The 25,346-nt window shown below is 43.7% G+C and overlaps 1 protein-coding gene across 6 annotated transcripts in view; it reads right to left on the bottom strand.

Annotated features, from left to right (window-relative positions):
- LOC136568552 (protein FAM219A-like) overlaps positions 1–25,346 on the bottom strand; it is a 279,252-nt gene that overhangs the window by 25,932 nt on the left and 227,974 nt on the right. For all 6 annotated transcript variants that reach the window (XM_066568571.1, XM_066568570.1, XM_066568568.1 and 3 more), the window contains one exon: positions 10,494–10,596. In XM_066568571.1, the coding sequence (XP_066424668.1) occupies positions 10,494–10,596 (103 nt within the window). The remainder of the gene's footprint in view (positions 1–10,493; positions 10,597–25,346) is intronic.

Raw genomic sequence — 25,346 nt, forward strand, 5'->3', positions numbered from 1 at the left:
GTCACCCTAGGACAGTAGCGATAAACAGAAACTTACAGGAATTGAGAAAACAGGGGATAGTATCTCAGAGCACCCCTCTGGAATTTGCTATCCACAAAATTCAACCAGGTGAGAGAGTACTTGTGAACGTGTGGAAAGACTTACCCCTCTCCCCTCACTGGGAAGGCCCCTTTCTTGTCCTTCTGACAACAGACATGGCCATTCGGATGGCGGAAAAAGGTTGGACACACGCGTCCAGAGTGAAGAAGGTCGAGCATCAGGAAGAGGCTCCCGAGTGGAGGATCACCTCTTCTCCAGGAGACCTGAAGATGAAGCTCCAATGTCCTCGTAAATGACCGACAGTGAACAGATAGGTTGTATACTGTCAGATTGTGTATGCTATCCGTTTGTACACTTCAAGTGTGAATATTGTCAAGGGGTTTTTGTTATACATTGCAGAAGGGGGCAGAGGCCAAAGGGATTGTGCACCCAGTGTCTGGAAGAGGAGCTTGAGCTGACTGACCGTATTCTAGCCCTAGCCACAAATTTAGAAATTATTGAATTAGACTCACAAGAGTGGTTCCACATTTTTCAGAATGGGGTGCGTGGAAAACTCAAATCTAAGGCAGAGATTTTGGATGTGGAGTGTTGGAAGTCAATCAAAGTACTGTGTAGCTCAGATACTGTCAAGATCTCAAGGTGGGGCGCCTTTAAGAGGAGGTATGCAGCAAGGTCTGAGAATGTATTCCCTGAAGAATACTCCTGCTGCCGGAAGATGGTCTTCCGCGCCGCTGGTGGCACCCCAGGGGGTGGAGGCAAAGGCAGAGAAGTATGCCTGGTGGGAATCCTGATTGGCCTGAGCCTAGCCATGTGCGGGACGCAGAGTCTGCACATTGAGACCCCGATCCATGACAGAAATCAGAGCTCCGTGGACGAGTGATAGTAAGTGCACTCAGATGGTCCCATTGAGCAAAGGGACAAGGGGATCTCAGCATACCAAGCCCCGGAGGAGTGCATCAGGGAGTCTGGCAGGTACTGTTTGATAAACGGCACTCGGGTCAAATTGTGCAGATCAGGCAAAGAGATCTTGTGTTTGGATCTGAAGGCGGGGACGCAGAACGGGCAGTCAGACAAGCACCAACACCGAGTACTGAAAAGGAATGTAGAACCAATGTCGATCCCCATTTGCAGTCAATGTAACCGAACAATGTGGGTTGGGGGAAAGACAGAATCAATTTTTGTAGCATATCACCAGGTGAATCCATTGTGTTATGACAATTCAAAACTGGGAATGTGTGTGATGAACGGGAAAATGTATTGGGTGGAAAGAAATATAAAATTTGACAGCAAATTCACCCTGAACAGAGAGCCAACCATATTGGACTTAGCACGGGCAAACAATGATAGAGTCTGCCTGCAATATGATAGGGCTGTCTGTTTTGTGAGAAACAAAGATGGAACAGATCCTGAGGGAAAAATGAGAGAGATTACTCAGGAGCTGAAAAGGAGGGAGTCAGAACTGAGAAAGAAAAGGGTGGAACAGGAAAGATTGAAAACTTTGGGGGAGCAGTACAAACTGCTCGAGAAACAATACGCTGACGGGAAACTACCTTCCCAGGACCAAAACTTATTCATTGATTTAATGCAGGAAATTGCCACAGAATTGGGATTGTTAAACTGTTGGATTTGCAGGGGGCTGAAATCGGCAGAGAAGTGGCCATGAAAAGGATGAAGGTTTGGCTCTGGAACAGCTTTTGAAATGGGACAACCAAGGGTCTCAAAATTGGCACAGAGACCTGAAGGATGGGTATTGGATCAACAAGTGATTGGGACAATCTGCATCAGTCGAGAAGGGAAAGAATATACCGAAATGGTGGGATACACTCTGTGTATAACCACTCTGACAGTAAATTCAAACAGCAAGAGCAAAGTCTGGCAACCAGAACCTCCTACAGGGTACTGGAGTCAGAAAAATGAAACAAATTGTGATTGGAATAGTCAAATAGGACTTTGCTGGGTCAAGAGTCCCGGAGCTAATCCTTACCAATCCTTGGCAGGCCTGAGAGAATATTGGGGAGACCCAGGGGAAACTAATATCAGATGGAATTTATTTGATTTGTGGAAAGAAAGCATACAGTGAGTTACCTCCAAGGTGGAAAGGATCATGCACATTGGGCATAATCCGGCCAGTTTTCTTCACTCTCTCCCAAACAAAAAGTAACCTACTAGGGGCTCCTCTCTATGAAACCCTGAGGAGGGAGCAAAGAAGCTTGAAGAAAATACCTGTCATAAGTGGCAGGCAAACTTGGGGGGAGGAGGAGTGGCCAGCAGCAAGGATAATTGATTATTATGGGCTGGCCACATGGGCTCAGGACGAAAGCTATGGATATAGGACTCCAATCTATCTACTGAACCGGCTGATCGGGTTGCAGGCAGTGGTGGAAATTGTGTCAAATCACAACTCAGAGGCCCTGGATTTGTTGAGTCAGCAGCACACTCAGGTACGAGAATTTGTGTACCAGAATCAAATAGCTTTAGACTATTTGCTGTCCAAAGAAGGGGGAGTGTGTAGAAAATTCAATGAATCAGAATGTTGTATCAAAATTGATGATTATGGAGAAACCATAAGAAGATTGGCAGCTGAAATTAAGAAAGTGACCCATGTCCAAGTTCAGAAATAGAATTCGATCTTGCAGTCATCCTGGTGGGACAGATTATTTGATGGGGCCTGGTGGAACAAAATAATGGTTTTTGTGCTGTGTTCAGTACCAGGAATCCTATTCCTCCCATGTCTAATTCCTTGTTTTATTAGACTGATACTCTCTGTGGTACAGGGTATGCAGATAGCTGTAGTGCCCATGGACCCAGAGTTGGCTTCCGGAAACAACATGTCCAAGATCATGAGCCTGGGAGAAGGGAAGTGTGCAAGCAATGCTGCCGAGGTCTTGGCAAAATTTGAGAAACAGGTCAAAACAAATGGGAACAATTATAATGGTTATCAGGGAATCCCGCAGGGAGAGCATGGAATGAGAATTTAATAAAGCTTTCTCTTTGTAGGAGATCCTTAAAGGTGGAGGGTAGAAGTAGGAAGTAAATAGTAATTTGGGATATAGAGGGAGCATGAATTAATGGGTTGATATTAAAGGGGAGGGATTGTAATATATGTTAGAAATAATTGATGCAATAAAAGAATGTAATTTATAAAGATTGTGAAACCCAAAAGAGTCTCTGACCACAAGCAGCCTGAGAGGCGGGTCTATTCAAACTCCAAAATTCCTGGAGATGGCCAGATAACGATCGGCATTTAGCCCAAGAATAGACGCACCCGGTGCGATGATCACCATTACCCCGAGTCATTGGAAACTGCCTAAGAGCGATCATCACCCTGTGGATAACATCGACCAAGATAGCCGAAGTCACCAGAAAGATACATGTGAATACACGACTTCCCGGGATTCAATCAATGCTGGCTATCAACCAGGAGGCAGCAATTGTCCAGCTCTGCACAGTGAAAGAACCAACTATGAATGTGAAGAGTTACAAAAGAAACTGTGACTCCTTCGCCTCGGGCACAATAAACTGTATAAAATATCTCCGCTAGAAGCGACTCTCATGAACGGGGGAATTCGATGCGATAGAGGTCGGATCCAGGTTCACCCAGCGCCGATCCAAGGCTCAACGCTGTCTCTTTGGCTGTGGTGGTTTTGAGGACCGTATTTTGGTCGCGGAAAATGATAAATAAATCTTTTTGCATTTTTTTGATAATTTGGCTTTTGATTGATCATTTATAACATCCCTCACATGGTAATATCTGTATTAGAGCAAAAGGGGGGGCACTGACTATCTCCCAGCAGGATGCTTAAATACTAAGTTGTGCTTTTGGAACAGGATAATGTGGAATTGAAGACGACAGCAGCCACAAATCCAGCTGTGTTCCTTGATCCAAAGGCAGTGGATGAGGGAGCCCCAGCACATTATTGTCTCCAAACTGTCAAACAGGTATATTTCAGCAGAACTGATTTGAGAGATGAGCCAATAAAGAATCCTGATTTAGAATGATTCACAGATGGGAGCAGTTTTGTTAAGAATAGAAAACAGATGGCAGGATATGCAGTGGTGACCATTACTGAAGTATTGGAAGCTTGATCTTTACCAATTAACATGTCATCACAAAAGGCAGAAATAATAGCACTAAAACAAGCATTGCATTGGTCAGCAGGCGAAAGGGTGAATATTTGGATTGATTCTAGGTATGCATTTGGTGTAATTCATGGCCATGGAGCTATATGGAAGGAAAGAGGACTGCTATCAGGTCAACAATCAGCTATTAAACACAAAAAAGAAATTTTACAACTTTTGGAAGAAATTAAAAAACCAAAGGACGTGGCAGTGGTGAGTTGTAAAGCACATCAACCTGAACAAACTAATGTTATAGTGGGAAACTGATAGGCAGAAAAAGCAGCTCGAGGACTAGCTTAAAAAGTCATCCTAGTGTTAGCATCACAAATTGACCTATCTGAATTTAGGCTTAATTATGAAAGTGAGGATCAGTGCTTAGCAAACACATTAAAAGCCACTAAGAATCAGGAGGGATGGTGGCTAACAGATAGCCAACACATTATAGTTCCAACTTCTGTAATGAGAAAATGGAAAAAGAACACAACAAAACCTATTTGGGGAATTGCGTCCATGATACTAGTCTCCAAAGCTCTGTACTCAGCACAGGAAAGACTGAAATAGCCAAATCAATCCTGTGGGATCTCAGCACATCGTTCCTGATGTCCAGAGATGCCAGGAGAACCCTTGGGGGTCTCGAAAATCCTGGAATGTTGCCAGAAGTGTCTGGTGGCTTGATTTTGATCCATCCACAGAAATAACAAGAGTTTGAGGACAAGAGAATCACTTTAGAGTAAAAGGTGTAAAAGGGACACATTTAGAGGGTGAAATATAGACTTTAAGGTTTTTGGTACAGGGGGGTTATGGAGACAAGATGGAGGGATCAGGGCGTGTCTCATCCTTCTTCTTCTTCTTCTTGTCCTCCATCTCCTGTAGTGATGTTGGCACTTGGGGATTGGTTTATGGTGAAGATGCACTTGCTAACATGGGTGAAAAGCATTGGGAAATAAAGGTAAATATTATGTACGTAGATATTAGTATAAAAAGACATGATCGCCCCGTGGGTGGTCAGAGAGTGCCTGTGACTGCTTGCAGATCAGACCTCTGTTGAGCAGACAGAAAATTTTGTAGATAAGAAATAATAAACAACCCGAAGACCGAAAAGCTGAAGAGTCCAGACTCGTCCTTTAAAACGCGTGCCACCCAAGAACCACACTACCCGTGTCGGGGCAGAGACAGACAGCCGAACCCAACAAATCCCAGTGAAATGTCCAATTTGTTTAAAAAACAATCCCATATATAGGAAGAGGCCACCTCCTGGAAATTTAAACAGGGAAATTTACCTGGAGATTATTGGCAAATAGATTTCTCTGAATTACCCAGGCAAAGCGGGTGTAAGTATCTTTTAGTATTGGTAGATACATTTTCTGGATGGTGAGAAGCCTTTCCCTGTCACACCAATAAAGCTAAGGAAGTGGTAAAAATCATGCTTAAAGAAATCATATCAAGATTTGGGGTGCCACTTGGGATGTCCACAGATAGAGGCCCACATCTCATAGCAGATGTGGTGCAACAGCTAAGCAAAACTCTAGATATAAAATGGGTCTTACACACACCTTGGCAACCACAATCAAGTGGGAAAGTGGAAAGGATGAATCAGACTTTGAAATGACAAATTAGCAAAATGTGTCAAGAAGCTTCCTTAAAATTGCCACAGACCTTCCCTCTGGCTCTTTTGTGAGTCAGAATTCAGCCAAGGTCAAAAACCAAACTAAGTCCCTATGAATTGCTGTAAGGATGGCCGTATCAAACACCATCCATTCCCAGAGAAATACATTCAAAGGGACAAACAGATTTAAATCTATACTTAATTTCTTTAGGAAAAACTCTTGCTGTACTCCATTGGTTTATAACCATATCAGGACCAGTTGCTTTGAATGCACCCGTTCACCCATACCAACCTGAGGACTTTGTATATGTAAAGACCTGGAACTCTGAACCCTTAAAAGAAAAGAGGAAAGGACCCTTTCAAGTTCTCCTGGTAACCTACACAGCACTTAAGGTAGAAAGAATCGAACCCTGGGTCTATCACACGAGGGTAAAACCAGCAACCACACATTAAACACAGCAGAAACAAGATCAATTAACATTGTGCAAGGGTTTTTTTGTATATAAACTGTATTGTTTTAGGTATAAGATATGATTTTCTAGGGGGATATTATTTATTGGATCTAAATGAAGATGATAAATAATTGCATAATTATAATAATAATAGAAACTATGTTAGTAATCTCTGGGGAAGGGAAATGTGATCTTAAAGCTAGTGCAAGATTTTGGCAGATTACAGAATGTAACCTCTATAACAGCTTGTTTGCCAACACCAACCTCTGCAGAAAATCCAGTTCTGTGGGGAGCTTTAGTCAGCAATTTGACAAAAATTTGGGAATACGTGGAAAGGAAATAGCACCCATGCCAATTGGTCAGGGATGGAAGGAGAATATTCCTTATAATGGACACATAAGAATGATACTGTTGAGAATTGTAATATCTCAAAACCAGATCTGGAAATAACCTCAGGGAATATTTATTGGCCGACAGACTGCCCTAATACCCCTTGGGGATGTCAAATACCAGAAATATGGAACATCCCTCAAATGGGACAAAGGGAAGATATTCATCCAGTTCAGTGGTGTCTAGACTGGGAAGAGAATTCAGGCCTCCCAGAAGACCCCTTACAGGTAGGTATAAAATATTCTGATTTAATAAGGTCAAGGCAAAAGAATCCAAAGATAAAAAAAAGTGTAATTGCACTCAAGTATACACTTGTACTAGTAATAATCCTGACATACAGTGACTCATGACTGTGGCTCAAGATCTAAGGTAAGGATGTGTTTGTAGAAATTATTCCACCTTTCTTAATGACACCTGGTGTCACCTAACAAACGAGACTTGGAAAGGTATAGACTGTCAACAAGACATGGCAAAATCATTAGGACCCACAGTATGGGTGGGAAGTAATGGAATCCGGCCCACACATTTGCCCCTGGGAGAATCAAGAGTACAATGGACACTGGGGGTATTAACGTTGTCCCTTGTGGAAGGAGTCACCACTGGGAACCCGACTACGGGGAAAAGTTAAACGTGATGAAACATGGAAATACCCTTGTACAGGAACCATAATGGGATGGATTCTAGAATCCATCTTCACTCCACAGATATCTACCTTCTGGAATAGACTAACCATACACAGTTTGACTCTGAAAATGGAAACTTTAGCAAATGCAACTCAGTTGGGGTTCACTGAAATAAAAGAACAATTGTAAGCCATAACTAAAATGACCGTACAAAACAGATTTGCCTTAGACTTAATGCTGTTACATGGAGTATGTGGATACTTGAATTTAAGCAACAATACTTGTGTCCACATTCCAAATGTGACTGTTGACTTGGATGATCAAATACAGAGGATAAAATCAGTTGATCCATCCAGCAGAGAATTAAGGGCAGGATTAGAAAGTAACTCATTAAACAAAATATTTAAAGGATTTGAATTTTCTCTAACTGGTTGTTGGCCTCTCTTTTCCAAAGTATAATTGTGATCATAGTAATAATTGTGATTATGATGCTTGCTTTAAACTACATAAAAACATGATTGCTAATGCAACATGAGGAACTTATATGATGTTAGTAAAAAGGCAAAGTGAGGCTTATGAAGGCTTGCAAAAGAAGACAAACTTCACAAGCCTCAAAGGGGGGGAATGTTACCAGATGATAAACGGCCTCTACCTGGTGAGCTAATACACTGCTTGTTCTCCAAAACTACTGGCCAATGGAAACCGCACAAGGCCCATTGTGTAAGAAGGAGAACTGGAAGTTCACCAGCCTCAGTGTCCTGCCACCTCAGCCAGGTCACCTGGAACTTTGGGGTCTACTACCACCAAGGACCTCCAGAGAGACTCACAGGACAGAAGAACACATATGTAAAGGGGAGGGGAAATATGTCAATGATTTCAGGGAAATGATTATCATGTGTATGTTTAGTCCAGGACAATCAATGAATATGTATGCAAAATACAGTATATAAACAGAAACTGTCCTGTACTCAGCATGCATGACTTTGGGAGGAGCTATCCCCCCATGTATCCAGCCAAATAAAGAATGCCTGCTTCTTAATGCTACACTGATGTTAAGGAGTTTTTTTATTTAGCCGAATTTTTTGCAAGACCTGTGCTCATAGTGAGTATGCCAGCAACACCCCAACCTTGTTCACATATTATTATTTGTTCTTAGGGAGATCAATTGTGTTATAGATTCAGAACATTTTACCTCTAAGGCTGGCTGTGCCCCTGACCCAGAAGACTGAATAGTGAAGGCTACCTGGTACTAGAAGCTGAATGTAAGAAATTCATACAGAAAATACAGAACAAAAGCCTTAAGAAAGGAGGAAAAGGTGAAGTAGAGACTAGGAGAGGTAATGTGGTTTCCTTGAATGAAGGAAAACATATTTGATGAGGAGAAGAGCAGAACTGTTAAAAATGTGGACATGGCTTGAGCTTATTCTCCTCCTGCAGAGACCAGAGGAAGTCAACAGTTTAGACTTTAAAGAACTACCATAACCTGAATGTTTTGCAGAGTATCCCACTGGAATATCTCCCATTGTACTGCAGTCATTATCCTGTGAAAAGTTGCTTGAACAAGCTTGTGGCATTTCTGCCTTCCTGGGGTTCCCTATTTGTGGCACAACAGACAAAACTATTTTGAAGTATTACTAGGGCTATGCTTGTGGTGCTGCTTGGCTCTCAGAAAGCCAAGGGAGCTGGGAGATTAAGAGACATGGGCCAGTGAGACCCTGTGCCAGACATCTCCCAGCCATGTGGGAACAATGGAGCTTGGCTACATCTGCTGCTAAAACAATGGCTTCAAACCTCTGTTTTGCAGATCCCAAGGGATGCTTCTAAAAGCTGTGTGAAAAGTAACTAAGAAATGCAAGTCTACTGCCAACAGGCTCTGCTTGGCAGTGGAGGCATCCACATGTCCTCTGAACAGTGCTCAGGTGTACACAACTGACTGAACTGGCTGTTTAAAGCTTTTGTTGATGGGTGTCATTGCTCAGTCCTTTCCCACCGAAATCACTCTTCTTTTCATTGACAGCTCAGAAAGGGCAGACTCTCCAAGGAGAAGTCACTAATTTTACAAGTAGGCACCTGTACATATCCCATCTTCTCTCCCTTAGCATCTTCCTTCACTAATTTCAGTGTTTCTAAACTTCTCAAGCAGCAAATCTTCTACCATTCCTCTTGGAAAACTAGCATTCAGCCTATTGCCAAAAGAAACCATTTTTTTTCAGCTTGTATTTGGAAGACAAGAAGCATGGAAAAGCCAGTGGGAGCATCTGCCCAATTTCTTGCTGCCACTAAGGGTCTGCCTCCTTTGTATGATCTCAACAACCAAACAGAGCAGTGAGCAATGCAGTATGTTTCAACATCACAGGGGCTTACAAATAAAACTTGACAAAATCCTGGCATGATTTATGACTACTACTGTGGGGTTTGGGAATTAATTAATTAACAGAAAGGCTCTGATCTGCAGTTCCCTTTCTATGTAAAATATGGTAATTCAAGCAACTTTATCATATTCTGCTGTTATTCTAAGTGAGGTCCTCCTCTAAAAACTGCAAAGCATATAATCCTGTGGACTCAGGGGAGGTTCCTTACTCCTGAATGCAGGTAAATGATACATTGGTGTACGGAAGCTTGCATGGAAACAATAGAAATATTCTAAATGAAAGTATTCATCCAATAACATCCTTTTTTACAGCAATTTGTGGCACTGTCTGATACTGTCATACAGAGATGTGCCAAAGTAGCTCCAGCAAAGTATGACCATGCTGTTTCAAACGAGGAGGAGGTATATGGCAAAGTACACAGAGATGGATTGTTAACAATCCTTTTTAAGTCAATAAGTATGGAGAAGGGGCCATCATCAAAAAGGAACAGGGGAACTACTGTAATAAAAGCAGCCAAAGCAGAATTAAGCTTTAAATCAGTTTGTGTTACATGAAGCAGCATCATACACTCTCCTGCTGTCAGGATTAGGTGTTATGTGAGACTACCCAGAACATGTAAAACAGTCATATCAAATCCCTAATTTCAACCAGGCTGGGCTTCCTCTGCCTCCTTCAGGCTGAATTGTCACCAGTCCTGAGCCCAGCTGTCCCTGCATCTCCCCAGGGGATGGAATGCAACACAGCATTTGGGCATGTCAGCACCAGGAAGGGTCATCACTGCTCTTGCAGTGTTTGGCAGTAGGCAAATAGCAATGACCATTATCCTTGCCCATCCTAAGATCATTAGGGATTGCAGCTTAAAGCACAGAGGAGTGCTTTTCCAGTCCTTTACCTTGTTCGTGCCATCACATTGTTCTTCTTGGGCTGCTGATTAACTGGGCTTCCCATGTTGCCATTCTTCAGGAAGCCCTTCTGAGCCAGCTCCCTCTGCTTCTCTGCATATGGGATACAAAGAGGGAAAGCAAAATTAGGGCAACAGCCTGGTTAGCCACCATACAGCTGCAGAAACTCAGATTTGATTGATGCTGTTGAGTCGGGGATGGATGAAATGACTCCATGGTTAAGAAGGCGAAAAAGAGGTACTTTATTAAGAGGTAGCATCCTTTTATAACCAGGATCGCTAAGGTGAAATCTGATTGGTCTCAAAGTAAAAACCTTTCACACTATTGGTGAACTATGGATAGCACACTCTGAAGGTACATATCTATAAACAACATGAACAGAAAGAGAGATAATAATTGTTTTCATTCTTCCTCTCTAAGTTTCCCAGGCCTGAAGCCTGGGAGAATTCTCTTTGACTGAACTGAGAATCTCCACATTTGATAGTGATAGTAAAAGATTTTAAAATCATAGAAAATTCCGGGAGTTAGAAAGAAAGTTAGGCTTAGTAGGCCCTGGGAAAATGTTAAAGGTAGGACCTGGGAAATGTTAGGCCTTGTATTTGCTAGATCGTGTGAAACTGCACCTGTGTAGTCAGTAGATGATAAATGATATAATTGTTAGATGTGATTAGATATAATTATTGTTTAAAGAATCATGAGAAACTCTATTAGGGGTTTCATGGGGATCATGAGAAATCCGTGCTTGGATGAAATCAATGTATACAGTAGAACAATGTAAGTTTAATAATTATTATGTAAGTTATATAACGATAGAATATAAAACATGTTCGGCTAGAAACCATGTTGGGTCAGATTTGGGTCTGTGTACCCCTGACGCCCAGAGCTCTTTAATAAAAGCACCTGCATATAATCATTCTGTGATTATGTGTTCCTGAACGCTCACAATAGCAGCAAAATGCATAGCAGAATTAATAGCAACAGACATTACCTCTCCATCTCTCAGGAAAGGACAGCTGGATGAGCCGTGTCCCATTGTCTCCAAGGTCACCAAATGCTAAAGCTAACATACCCACTGTATTGGGTCTGACTGAGGTAAAGTTCACAGCCCTCATAGTGCTGTGCTTTGCGTTGGTAGCTGGACAGGTGTTGATAACAGACCATTGTTTTGGCTACTGTTGAGCAGTGCTGTCCCTCTGACATTCCTTCCCCCATCAAAGGGGGTGGGAGTGGGTAAGATCCTGGGAAGGGACACAGGGACACAACTGGGCCAGCTGACCCAAATTAGCTAAAGGGATATTCCATACCATATGATGTCAGCTCAGATATATAAAGCTAAGGGAGATGTGATGTGACTCGCGGGGGGGCAGGGGGGTGGGCAGGAGACAAAGTCCACTCACCCCGGTGTTCATGTGGCAACAGAGAGAGTTTATTTCCCAAGCCCTTCCCTATACAGAGCATTTGAAAAACCCAGTCTGGATACTTTCATTGGTCAGATCTCTACGCCCCTTCAGGTTCTGGCCAGTGAAATGCCTGCGGTCTTAGGAGAGATGTAATTGGACAAGGCCCCTGTCAGTCAACCCAGGGGCTCCTTAATTCACACAGTACAAGCCAGCCTGTGTAGCAGTGTGGGGGTTTAGATGGTGGTTGCTGCTACCTATTTCCCTAATAAGTATCTCCTGTGGAAATACCGCTTGGGTAAACATTCAGGCAAGGCAGTCAAGTCCACGCACACCACACTCACCACGGCAAGCTCAGCGAAGAGAGGCAGAAGGGCCTTTTATATAGTTAATTCCACTGAGGTTTATTTCTGCACACCAAAGGGGAAACCAGAGACAAAAGATCAACCATGTGCTCTCCACAAGGTTTAAGTAGGGGAGGCTATGGGGGCGGTACCAAGGAGCAGGGCAAAGGGGATTGGCTTTCAGGGAAGAAGGGGTTGGCCACCGCGGCACCACAAACAATGAGGAAACAGGGAAAGGAGAAACCAGGGGAAGTTGGGACATATGGAGAAAGGAACTGGGATGGATCAGTGTTGTGCAAGACTCCATAGGGAAGTCTTTTCTGTCTGCCCAGATGGGAAAACTCTATGGTAAGTCTCTCTAAGGGAGGCTCTGGGGAATTCCCTGAGGGGAAAAGATCTAGAGGATTCTACAATTCCCCTGTTTTTTCTTACTAAGAAGACTTCCCCAATGGACTTCTGCAGACACTTAACTAAACAGGGAAACATGAGTAAAACAATAAAAACAATGATTACAATTGAAAAAATTTCTTAAACAAAAGATGAATCCCATCCTGTCAACCCCCATTGTCCAAAAAGTTTATTAATTAAGAGACAGTCTTATAATCTTTTGGAGCAGTAGAGAGTCATCTGCTTCTGTGACGAACATTTGTGTTTACAGTCTTTTTCCTTCTTCTGCTCCACACCACCCAAGCTTGACCTCTTTCCTGTCTCTGGGGTTCTGGGGAAGTGTCTCTGGGTGCTGTATTTGGCGACTTGATAAATGGCTTGACATTCTTGCCAGGAATCCACCTTGGGCCAGATTCTGTGGACATGCAAGCATAGCCTCTGCCCCAAGTTACTAATGGAATGGACCCATTATTTGCTTGAATTTGGGGTCTTTGATCAGCACAGGGGGTTTCTCTGTGAGCTGACCTCTGCTAGTGTTGGTGCAATGGGGGGTTTGGCTCCATAAATGAAGTATTAAGAAAATTGATGACATAAAGAGCGTTACATAATCTTTCTACATTTGGTAGTGTTTCAACTCCCCCATGCTGCTGATCAAGGACTCTCTTGAGTGTACGGTGAACTCTCTACAATAGATTGCCCTGCTGGGGAGTGGGGTATGCCAGTGGTGTGCTTCACCCCCCATTGATCTAGGAACTGTTTGAAATTTTTGGAAGTGTAAGCTGGACCATTATCTGTTTTGGTGGCTTGGGGGATGCCTAGGGTGGAAAATGATAGAAGAAAATGCTTGATAATGTCTTTGGCCTTTTCCTCTGAGTGGGCAGATATGAATACAGCCCCAGAGAAGGCATCTATGGACACATGGATACATTTCTGTCTCCCAAAGGGTGCGTAGTGTGTGATATCTGTTTACCACAGCTGTAAACTTTTGAGGCCTTGGGGGTTAACCCCAGCCTCCATAGAGGGCAAAGCAAACTCCTGGCAATTGGGGCAGGAGCCCACAATTGCTCTTGCTTGCTCCCTTGTGATTTTGAACATACAGACAAGGGCTGGTACATTTTGGTGAAAAAATTGATGGCTCAATTTGGCTTGATAAAAAATGTCTGGTAGGGTGGTCTGCACTGCCATAGCTAAAATATCTTCTCTCTGGTTCCCTTCTGTAATTGGTCCTGGGAGGTCAGTGTGTGACCTCACATGCATAATGGGATATGGTTGCTCTTGGTGGGAGAGGAGGTATGTTAACTTCGAAAGCAAGCTGTATAAATCTGGATTTGGCACTTCCTTTGATAAGGAATGTTCCGCTCTTTCCGCTATTCCAGCAACATAAGCCGAATCAGTAACCAGATTCAAGGGTTGTCTGAACTTCTCAAGGGCTCTGACAACGGCTGCTAATTCTCCAATTTGTGGGGATCCCTGAACAATTTGAACATCAGACTCCCACTCCTGAGTGTCAGGATTTTTCCATGTCATAACTGACTTATGGGATTTTCTGGAGCCATCAGTTAAAACAGTCAGTGCCTTTAAAGGAGTTCAACTCTTAAATTATTTTGGAACCAAATTAAAACACTCATGTCCTGGATTGCCAAGCAAATTGTATTCTATTTGCCATCTGTATGGCAGTTGTCTTCTGTTTAGTGGGCAGTTTCTCTTATCTCTCACAACCACTCCTTCCTGCGGGGAGACATCTGCTGATAATAGGCTATTGAATGTCACTGCATGACTGATAAGAACTATGTCATCCCATTGTGAGATGCTCTGCCCAGAGGGAGGAGCCAAGCATTCTTACCCAGATATAATCTTGAGATTCTGGAAGACCAACACGGCTTCTCCACTGGATTTCCCAGAGGAACAGCTGCCTCTTCCACTGGATCTTCAGAGGAAGACTACACCCTTCTACAGGATCCCTGCCCAAACAGAACCACACCTGACACTCCAGGAGGAATGCAGCCACAATTCCAATTGGACTGCTACCAGCACCCTGACCAACAGGGTGTCAGGTTGTATTCTGACTCTGTCAGTGTTGTTTTGGTTTGCTGCATTGTTTATTTTATCTTTTTACTTTCTTCCCTAATAAAGAACTGTTATTCCTGCTCCCATATTTTTCCTGAGAGCCCCTTAATTTAAAATTTATAGCAATTCTGAGGGAGGGGGTTTGCATTTTTCCATTTAAGGGGAAGCTCCTGCCTTCCTTAGCAGACACCTGTCTTTCCAAACCTAGACAACGCATTAAATAGTTTATGTTTCTGTAGATGGACAGAGATTTGACCTGGGTATCTGCCAAGAGAGAACTGGAGGTGTTCATTGGTCTGGAGCAAAGCTTCCAGATCACCTGATGTCAATGGAAGGTAAATACATGTGAACTCACACCCTGCTAAGGTTTTGAGGCGTGATCTGACTTCTATAATGAGCTAAGCCATCAACTCTGGGGTGTTCTGATAGTCTTATGAGGTTGGTGCAATCGGAACACCCACTCTATGATTAAAAGCTGGTCCCTCAGAGTGGGGTCCCACTGGATAATGAGCCCATGAAACCTGGATGACTTACCCAAGATGACAAATTGGAAAGGCAGGGTAGGATCAGCGCGGTGGGCTTGTCTTAAGCACAGTGCCTCTGATACATTTTGGATTCCTACCTGGGCTTCGGGTGTGATGGTTCATGGGGAGTCGAGGTCATCAGAGCCTCTCAGGAGGTTGAAAAGGGGTGCAAGGTACTCGGTCGTGATCCCTAGCAGTGAACAAACCTAGTTTATGCTTCCACATAACTAATGTAGGTCCCTCAGAGTTCTCAGACTGTCCTTGATGGTGAGCTCCTGAGGTACAATGGTCCTTTCGCCAATTTGGAATCCAAAGTAGGTCCACGGGCAGGTGCGCTCAGTCTTCTCTGTAGCAATTTCAAATCCTGTTCCTTCAATGGCTTGCATAGTCTTTTTGAGAACCATCTCCAAATAATAGTCAGTCTCAGTGCATACTAAAATGTCATCCATATAGTGAAAAATAATGGCATGTGGGAATTTTTCTCGAATGGGCGAGACGACCATCATTGTGGAGTGCCCCTGTTCCTAAGTGGTGGGAATTTGATTGTACCCTCCTTGTGTTGCTAATAACTCCTCCCTTGACCCAAACCCTAACTCCACCCCTGTGATACCCTATAAAACCCCATGACCCTGCCTTTGCCTGGTGTTTTCATCTTTGTTCAGCCCCTCCTCCCCAGGGGTAATAAATGGATTCTTGAGCTTTATGAAACCAAGACCCATCTCGTTTGTTCCCATGCCCAGCACCAGCAGCTGCACCCTCCCTGGACACGATGAACTCAGTTGCAACGTAACGCAACAAACCTGCACTGTGATACATGGCAACAGGGAGAAAAGAGGAAGATGGGGCATTTGTGATTCTTCAGTGTTTGGCTCCTGGAGGAACCATTACGCGTGCTGAAGCCCTGCATCCCAGGAAGTGTCCGAACATTGCTACTGACTGACCTTTTTTCTTTAGCTTATGCACACACAGGTTCTTGCTTATTTCTGTCTTTTAATATGGGAAATATGTATGTTAATGAAAACTCAGAATTTTAGAAGCATATAATGTACTCAGGCAGGTGGAGGAAAACAGAAAGATATATATAACTTATTTAGCAAGTTTGCAAAATTACAGAACACAGTTTGTAACAGGAATGTAACTTGCTAGGTAGAAACAACTTGTAACAGAACACATAAGAATTTAGTTGCTATGTAAAGGCCATAAAGATAAGAAAACTCAGTAAAGCAAGACTCAGGTATTGTTGAAACCCATAAAGCAGAACCTTTTGCTTAAGGAGCCAGCAAGAACCAGGCCCCTGCTTTTGGCCAGGACAAACTGACCTGGGAGAAAGCCAAACCTCCACTGCGCTTGCCCAGAAGAAAAGGTCAAGTGGCAAACACTGAAGAAGATGATGTTACTTCATCAAAGACCCCTACCCCTGACCACCAGGAGGCGTGCCACCACCAAAGACTAATTATAATATGAAGCGCAAGAAGGCGGAGAATGGGCGGGGAATGGGCTGGCAGGGAGGTGTGGGCTTGGGGGATCAATTTGTATTTAAACCTGAAACCCGTCTCACCAGGTACGCATGTATGGTGGAAATATCCCCTATGTGTCCCAGCTGGAATAATGCATACCTGCCTTACAATTTTAATTGTAAAGTCCTTATTTACCAACTCACTTTCACTGTGTTATAGATGGATAATGAGATGATTGGCTCTCGCAATTAAGAGATAACTATTGTGTGAATATTAGGAAAAGCTTTAGTGATGTATAGTTATGTTACTGTAGTTTAGATGTCCTCTGTTCTCCCCATAGTTCCCTTTACCCCCCCTGTATTGTGACCATCAGACAGCCGGGGTTGTCTAGGGCAAGTTAAAGAAGGCGTGCACGTGTCCCTTACCTGGGGCAGTTGGGAATGGAAAAGCTTGTTGCTTAGGGGGCGCAGTATGACAACACCTGATCTCCAATCAAGTTACAAGAAAGATATCGCTAAAAGAGAGGCAGGTAAAGAGATGAGGGCTGGAGAGTTGGGGACGCGCTCTCTCTCTCTCCTATGCTGGGCTTCGGAGGAGGACGGTCAGACCTGCAACTTGGGGAAAGGAATTCCCTGCCATCACCATAACCCAGCAGGGAACTTTTCTTCTGCTGCTAGGCCCCACATCCCCCTGCCCTACCAGGTCATCCCACAAGTTCCAGCTATTGCCGTGGAGTTCTGATACATCTCGTCCACCACCCTGAGATTTCTGCTCATCCCTGCTGTTCCAGCCTGCTGCTTCCAAGAGTCCTGCTTGGGGCACTGAGATTGACTGCTCCAAGGATTTGTGAAGCAAAGCCTCTGTTCCATCCCTTCCCGGCTGAGCCACTATTGCCATGCACTGCGCGAACCCACGCCAGAGCTCCCCCTGCAGCCATGTGGGGATCACTGCACCTGCCCTGTCCACCAGGAGCCTGCCAGCGCCCCTACCAGCTGTGACCATAACTACACCAAAGAGGAAAGTGCTGCAGCCGAAAAGGCTGTCACTGGGTTCCTGGTTCTGTTTCTTACTTATGCTGTGGTTGTTATTGTTTTGTTTGCCTTGTTATATATACTAGTAAAGAACTGTTATTCCTATTCCCATATCTTTGCCTAAGAGGCCCTTAATTTCAAAATTCTAATAATTTGGGGGGAGGGGGTTTACATTCTCCATTCCAAGGGAGGCTTTCTGCCTTCCCTAGCAGACACCTGTCTTGTAAACCAAGACACACCACCATTTAGTGTTATCCCAGCCTAGCTTGACACCAGGCCTGAGTTATTACTGTTTCCCTTTATGGCAACTCAACAGACTAACACACCTCACAACAGAAAATGTTGACCCTGCTTCTCTTCCTGGCAACCTGTGATGTCACCTGTGTGTCTTTCTCTTTTATCTCACATTGATTCTGGGAAGTGAAACATTCTGCAGCTGTATTTTTAAATAGTGTATTGTTTTCTTAGATTTTCAGAGTGTGAAAAATGCGTATTATATGATTGGCTCTTCACAAATATTAAAATGAATACTATATGTGTTATGTTGGAAAGTTATGTTGTATTAATCCCTTTAAGTAGTGTGGTACATATAGTTTTTAGGCTATAGCATAATATTAAAATAGAAACTATGTGATGTAAGATACTTTTTGTAACTGACCCAAGGAATGGAAAAGATAACCAAGAAATTCTTCTCATTATCCTCTCTGGATGGAGATACAACAGGATTCCAAGAGAAGAATTATTGCCTCCTTATTGGGAAGGCCCAGACTCCGAGGAACCAGAGAAGATTGATTTACAAGATGAGGGGGGAAGCTGAAGTTAAGCAGAAAACACCCTTTGTTTGAAAAGAATTTTTGAATCATATATGAGATATATGAATATGCAGCAGGCTATTGCTTTTAAGGGCTAATCCTTTGTTACCAAGCTATGCTTTTTGGGGCTTAATGCCCAAGAAGCATCCAGATGTCTGTAATTCTTTGTTTTTATTGTCCTTTATTGTCCTAATACTGATTGTCCAAATTCTTATCTCTTTAATTTGTATTACTATTTTTATAACCATTTTATTACTATTAAACTTTTAAAATTTTAAAACAAGTGATTGGCATTTTTCACAAGAGCTTGTTCTACATGCTGCTGAAATGTACCTTAAAACTTTGACAGTACATCAAGATTTCTTTGTCTATTCAGTGCAAGAAGTATTTAAATCAACTTCTCATTTAGGAGAGACTGTTCTTAATAACTTCTCACCACAGATTAACAACTAGAATTCAGGTCCAAAATTTAAGCCTTCTGCAGATATGCAGTGTTTGTGATGCATTATTACATTCTTGCCTCCAGTAGGGATAGGAGCCCATGTACAATCAGTTATCATATAAACTGATATTCAGTTTTCTGGTTGAAAGTCCTTCCTTGTTTCTTGTGGGAAATCAGTTGGATTGAGCTAGCAATTAGTCACAAAAGTTGAGCTAACTGTTCCAATCCCATTCTGCAGTGCTAGACAAGGCTTGTAGGGAAAAGCCAAGCATGGAGCCAGTAAGGCAGGAAAGGGCCTAGTTAGAAACATTCTCCAGAGTGTGAAAAAATGTTGGGAACTATTTTTGTGTCATGCCTGAATAATAAGGGTTTACCAGACTGCTGGCTGGGTGTCTTGGGGATGATTTATTATCCCATACAATTTTTGGGGCTTTTGATCTGTTTTGTTTTGTTTGTGCCTGGAGTGGCTGCTGTCCCCACCCCACCCCCCATCCTCGCTGGCTCTGGGACTATGTTTGGGAGCCAAGTCAGGGTTTCTGGAGGGAGTTGGGGGCAGGGCGAAAGGCTGCCCTTCCTCTTTCAGTGTGGTCTGTTCAACTGGACACATGCAGCTGGTATCTCTGACCAGGGATCCTGCTGTTTCTGTGAGTTTTGCCTGCTTCTTTTTGATTTTTTTGCTTCAGCCCTGTGACTGAGCTTGCTGGCTTGGCTTCTTTTGCTGCTCTGCTGTTGGGAAGCCCAGAGCCAGTGCATGCCCCACCAAGACTTGGGAACACCCTTGTTTTCCCACCAGGGGCCTGCCCCCCTACCCTCCACACAGCCCGGACCTAGGGACCAACTAGTGCCAGTGACAAATCGCAAAGACCCTTTTACCTACTGTGTTTGGGAGCCAGACTGTAAATGCCCAACCCCTGCCATACCTCTGCCACTGCTCTGGGTTTGTGCTACACTGCAACTTTTCACCCTGTGCCTTCCAGGAGGTCCTGCCATTCCAGCTTGCTTCTCCTGAGGTTCCTGCTACAGCTCCTTTTGCTATCCAGAGGGGGCACTGTGATCGGCTGCCCCTAGGGGTTGGTAAAAGAAGCCCCTTCTCCCTCCCGTCCTGCTGACTGCATCCACCATTGTCCACGTGGGAGGGAGACGGCTGAAACTCCTGCCACAGGGCCCCCTGCAGCTGCAAGAGAATCATCAAACCTGCTCTGCCTGGCCGGGAGCCACCAGTGCCCCTGCCATCTGCAATCATAACTACACCAAAGGGGAAAGTGCTTGCAACCAAGAGAAGGCTGTTATGGGGTTTCTGGGGGAGGGGAGAGTAAGATTCCACAATTTCAATATCTAACATTTATTCAATTTTTTAAATTTCTTTTTCTGTGCCTTGTGAGCACCCTATTTTTGGTTAATAAACAGGGGTTTTTTTCCTCTTTCACCCCCTGGTATCCATCTCTCTGATTAGCAAAAGAAAATGGAGTTATTGAAGCCCTTTCTCCTTAGAGGAAACACTCATTCCAGTGCGTTTTCTCCTGAAATTTGTCTTGAAACTGAGACACTGGGGAACTGGTATAGTTAATTTGTTTTGCTTCTGCTTCCCTGTAGTGTGTGAAATGTGCTGATATAGTTTTTTTTTTTTTTTTTTCTTGTGGATTTTATTTCCTCTGGAGAGAAAAGCACCTTTTCTCACTTGTCTTGGGAAAGTGGCATGCCTACCAGGATGTATAAGTGCAAGATGTGCCAACTCATTCCTTTCCACATAGGTATAAGCAGGGGGACACATGTCCAAGGCCACCTTTTTGAGGCTCAAATAAACATCAGAGATGCCTAGAGATTGTGGTGATGAGCATGACTGAGGAACCTGAAAAGAAGACTACATACTCCTACAAATCTTGCCCAGCTTTCCTGCTGCCAATAGCTGCGTTGAACAAATGCTCATTGAACTTGGCAGGAAAAGGATCAGACTAATAACTCGCTGGCATGAGATACAAATTCAGACTAATTTTTTCACACTGACCACAAATACACAGCACTGAGACAAGCTGCCAATGCTTCAGGAGGCTGTATAATTCACAAAAGGCACTTGACTCAGAAAAAAGGTTACAGGTTTCATTTTCTGCCAAGACATTTAAGGCCTGATGAAGCCTTTTAAATGGACCATCACACTTTGCTTTCTGTTGAATGCTCAGTACAAGCACTAATGCCCTTTAACTCAGATTTCTCATTCGGTCAATGAATCTGGACTTTTGTTAATTGTCTTTTTCCTCCAACAGATCTCCCCATGATTATTTCTATGCTCTTACTGAAGGCTATTGCAATGTATGGATCTGAACAATATGAAATTTCTTATTAAACCCCTTCTTCCACTTGTAGGCTTGGAGTGAACATTCCTAAAGCAATGTAAGTGTGGTAGGAGCATCCATGCCAGTGTCCCCAGCTAAATATCTTAAGCATGAATCAACAGTTCATCTTCCCCTTGGATGCTATGAATCCTGAGTCACTGGTGGCCAAAATGTGAGGGCTACCAGGAGGAATGGAAGTCTCTCTGTATTGGATTTGCGGGCCAAGTTTTGGTAACGGGGGCTAGAAGGGTGGCTCCTCTGAGAAGCTGCCAGAAGCTTCCCTCATGTCTAATCCCTCCCTGTCTTTATCTCAACTTATGAGCCTTTTGCTTTATTTACTCTCCTGTCCACTTGAGGAGGGGAATGATAGAGCAACCTTAGTGGGCACCTGGCATCTAGCCAGGGTCAACCCCACCACAGCCCTGGGATGTTGGGACAAGCTCCTAGAAGGTGGTAGAGATGCACATGATTAATTTCAGGCTTTGAAGCAAGGAAACCATCTTTCTGAGCCTTACAAATATTATGAACCACTACTACTTCCACCATCACTCAAAGAAGCTGTTTGGAAGACAATGTCCTGAAGTAATTCTGGGCTATAATTCCATCACACCAACCATCAGGTCCATCAGAATGGGGGAATGAAATTTTTAGTGCCCATTTTGTGCTCAGTGCTTCCTCCTGGCATAGCAGGTGGGGTTTGTGAACTCCATTTCTAGGTAGTGAGGTCGTTCCCAAGCTTCCAGCTCTTGGTTTTAGCCCCCAGATGTTTCTTTGAAGGCCAGGGCCCCAAACTCTAAGTACCTAAGTTCCTTCTAGAAATGTGACTGATTTAGGGACTTCTGAAGATGTGACTTTTGGGGTCTGAGATTTTAACAAAAATCTGTGATTTCACAAATTCAAACAGTTCTCATATAAGCTGCAATCAAACACATAAACCAACACAGTAAATAGATGAAAGAAGGAACTAAAACCTAGCATTGATAAGTAAATGGCATTTTTCTTTGAAGTTTGCCCCATATTGGCTGATGATACACCCAAATGAGCATGAATCCCACGATCACAATTCTCCATTGACCCAACTGTGCTAACCTTTGTGTGAAACCTGGAAACTATGCACCTGGGGAATTCTTAGGGCATGAAAAGCTAAGATGCTCTTTCCTTCTCAGTAATTCCAGACACTCCAGTATGGTAATCAAGTATTCATCACTGGACTGCATTCCTACATGTCTTCCCCAGCCTTGAGGCCACTGTTTATTGGGGGCATGGCCCCATCAGAGAGGATAGGCAGTTTGCTCTCAGCCCTTGGCAGTTTCTGCCTCTGGCTATGAAAAGACTCTCCAGGTTCAGAACTGCCTGTGCTGCCTGCAGCATTCAGTATGTGCAATGAACTTCCAGGAAGGCTACACAGCTTGATGGAAAAGTCTGTGTTGACCCTATTAAAATAGTTAACTCAGGGCAACTCTTGGGCACCAGAAGAATGAGGAAGGGTTGGTAACAGTCACTCCCAGCAAAATACGGGGGGAAAGGAACATACAAGAACAAATGAAGAAATAACAAATATCAGTGCTCAAATTATGCTATTTACATGGTATTTGCAAGTATTTGAAATAAGTTTTTTAGTTTCCATTTCACTTGGCTGTTCTACATTTTATCATTGTACCTAGCAAAATACACCCATGTGGTTTGTTGTCTTCCTTCCCATGAAGTGGCTATGGGTGACTGAGCACACTGAGTACAGGTGTGATGGTTTGCAGAGCCAACAGGCAATCATTAGCAATGGCAGCAGGGCTGGTACAGTTTGGGGAGAGACAGCTTCCTGCTGGCTTTTCATGAATTTTCTCACCAGACATTTCTTTGAAGAAACAAGATAGAGCAGAGGAGGCTGAGAGGGCATGAAGTAGCCTGCATGTGCCTATGACATTGTCCTGCTTTAGGGCAAATTTGGGAGAAAACCTCCAAAAGGGGGCCCCTCCAGGAAGCAAACCCACACAGCCCCTCCCCTCAACCAGTTCAGGAAGGATTCCTCAGAGAGAAGTGGAACCTGTTTATTTAACAGGCAAAGCACTCCCCCAGCACACAAAATGAACAATACCGGATGACAATACTCTTTCACTGCTCTGAAAAAGATGACAAATTCAGAAAGTCTCTCCTGGGAGTGGTTGCTCTGTTATCGGTCCCTCTGGTGCTGGGAATAGCTGCTGCAGGACACAAATTGCAAACTCTTGGTGTTTCCCAGGTCCCAGTCTAGAGAAGTCTCGAGTGGTTCCAAGAAAGGGAAAGAAAAACAGTCCAGGGAAAATTCGGACTGCCTAGCTAAACTAACTAACAAGCAGAAGCAAAAGCAAGAGCAAAGCAGGAGCGAGAGCAAAGCAAAAGCAAACGCAAAAAGCAAAAGCTGCCCTGTGTACTGCTCCCGTCTCTGTATCCCACCAACTGTTGGGGGACTGAGCAGACTGATAACAAAACAAAACAAAGTTTCGCTCTTCAGAGCCAGTCTTGAAGGTACAGAACATAATATCCAGCATAAACAAAACAACGACTGGGGATACAAGCATCATAACGTCACCCTAGGACAGACATGAAGAAGTATCCCTAATTTAGAGTCTGAAGATCTTGTCTGGTCATTAGCAGCGTTGCTGTGTTGGGTAATCTACCTGGCTCTCCATGCTTGAGTGGAGCCAAGCAAGATTAGCTTTGGTTTCAGTGGAGAGCTCAGAGAACAGACAGCTGTGCTGCCAGCCTGATGCAATGGGGAATTTGGCTGACCAGTGTCATTTTAGAAAATCCTGGACATTGTATCAGAAGAGGAATATGTGGAGTGGCATGTGTGTGTTCATCTGTGTGTGTATGTGGGGAAGGGGTCCAGGATCCTTTCGATACCACTATACTACTCTGTACAGCATGAGGGACATGTCTTTGTCTGGACGTGCAAACCAACAGATCACATCTCACCCCTCCTTTCTTATCTATCTTGACACTTCATCTTTAAGGCACTTTATCCCCTTATGACATTAAAATAATTTAAAGAAAGAAGATAAATCCATTTAACAAGCTAGCTGCTAGCTTCACACTAGCCTGTTCTGCCTGCTGGCCCCATCTGGGCCATTTAGCATCTGCTCCAAGTGCTGCTTCAAGGTGAGTGCTACTGGTGACAAGACAACAGCCAAGGAAGCCCACAGAGCTTCCAATAAGACAGAAATAACACTGAAGTATATAGGAGCAAATACATGCTGCAGACACGATCAGGACCATAATCGGATCCTGTCTGGCAATGGTCTCATGATATAGCTGCACACAAAGGTCCTCAACAAGATGGTGCCCCAGCATGCTGAGCACTCAGCAAATCATTCCTGCCCTGGTGTGCTTTCACCTGCCTGATTCAGGATGTCAGAAGATGGGCAAGTAATAGAGAACACACTCCCATGGGGAACCTCAGAGAAAATTGCATGTAAGTCAAGAGGAGCTGAATTCCCCCCTTCCTACCAGGAACAGCTACAAACCTAATGAATTATTTCAATAAATACTGTACTACTCAGTGCAATTTAAAATGGTTAATTGTTTAACTTGCTGGATGTGTCTAGCTGCTTTATAATGAGCCAAGATAGTAATGGAGAATGGGAAGCAGAATGGACTTAATGTGAATGTTGTCTATGTTTAAAATCAGATTTAAATATATCCAAAAAATTATTCCCTGGTGTCATGGTTTGACACTGGCCAAACCCCAGGCACTCACTAAAGTCACTCACTCACCCTCCCCTGCCACAGCTGGGCAGAGGAAAGAGAAATTTAATGAAGGCTTCATGGAGTTGAGATAAGGACTGGGAGACAACACTCCAAGGGCAAAACAGGCTCAACTTAAAGTTGAAAAGCGAATTTATTACTAACAAAATCAGAGGAGGATAATGAGAAGTAAAAAAATCCCTTAAAAACACCTTGTCTTCCATCAGCCCCTTCCTTCTTCCCACCAACGGTGCAGAGAGATAGGGGGATGGGGGTTTTGGTCAGTTCATCACTCAAGGTTTTCTTTGGCTGCTCAGGGAGAGGAGTCCTTC

Source organism: Molothrus aeneus, chromosome W (genome assembly GCF_037042795.1).
Source record: "Molothrus aeneus isolate 106 chromosome W, BPBGC_Maene_1.0, whole genome shotgun sequence".
Taxonomy (NCBI): domain Eukaryota; kingdom Metazoa; phylum Chordata; class Aves; order Passeriformes; family Icteridae; genus Molothrus; species Molothrus aeneus.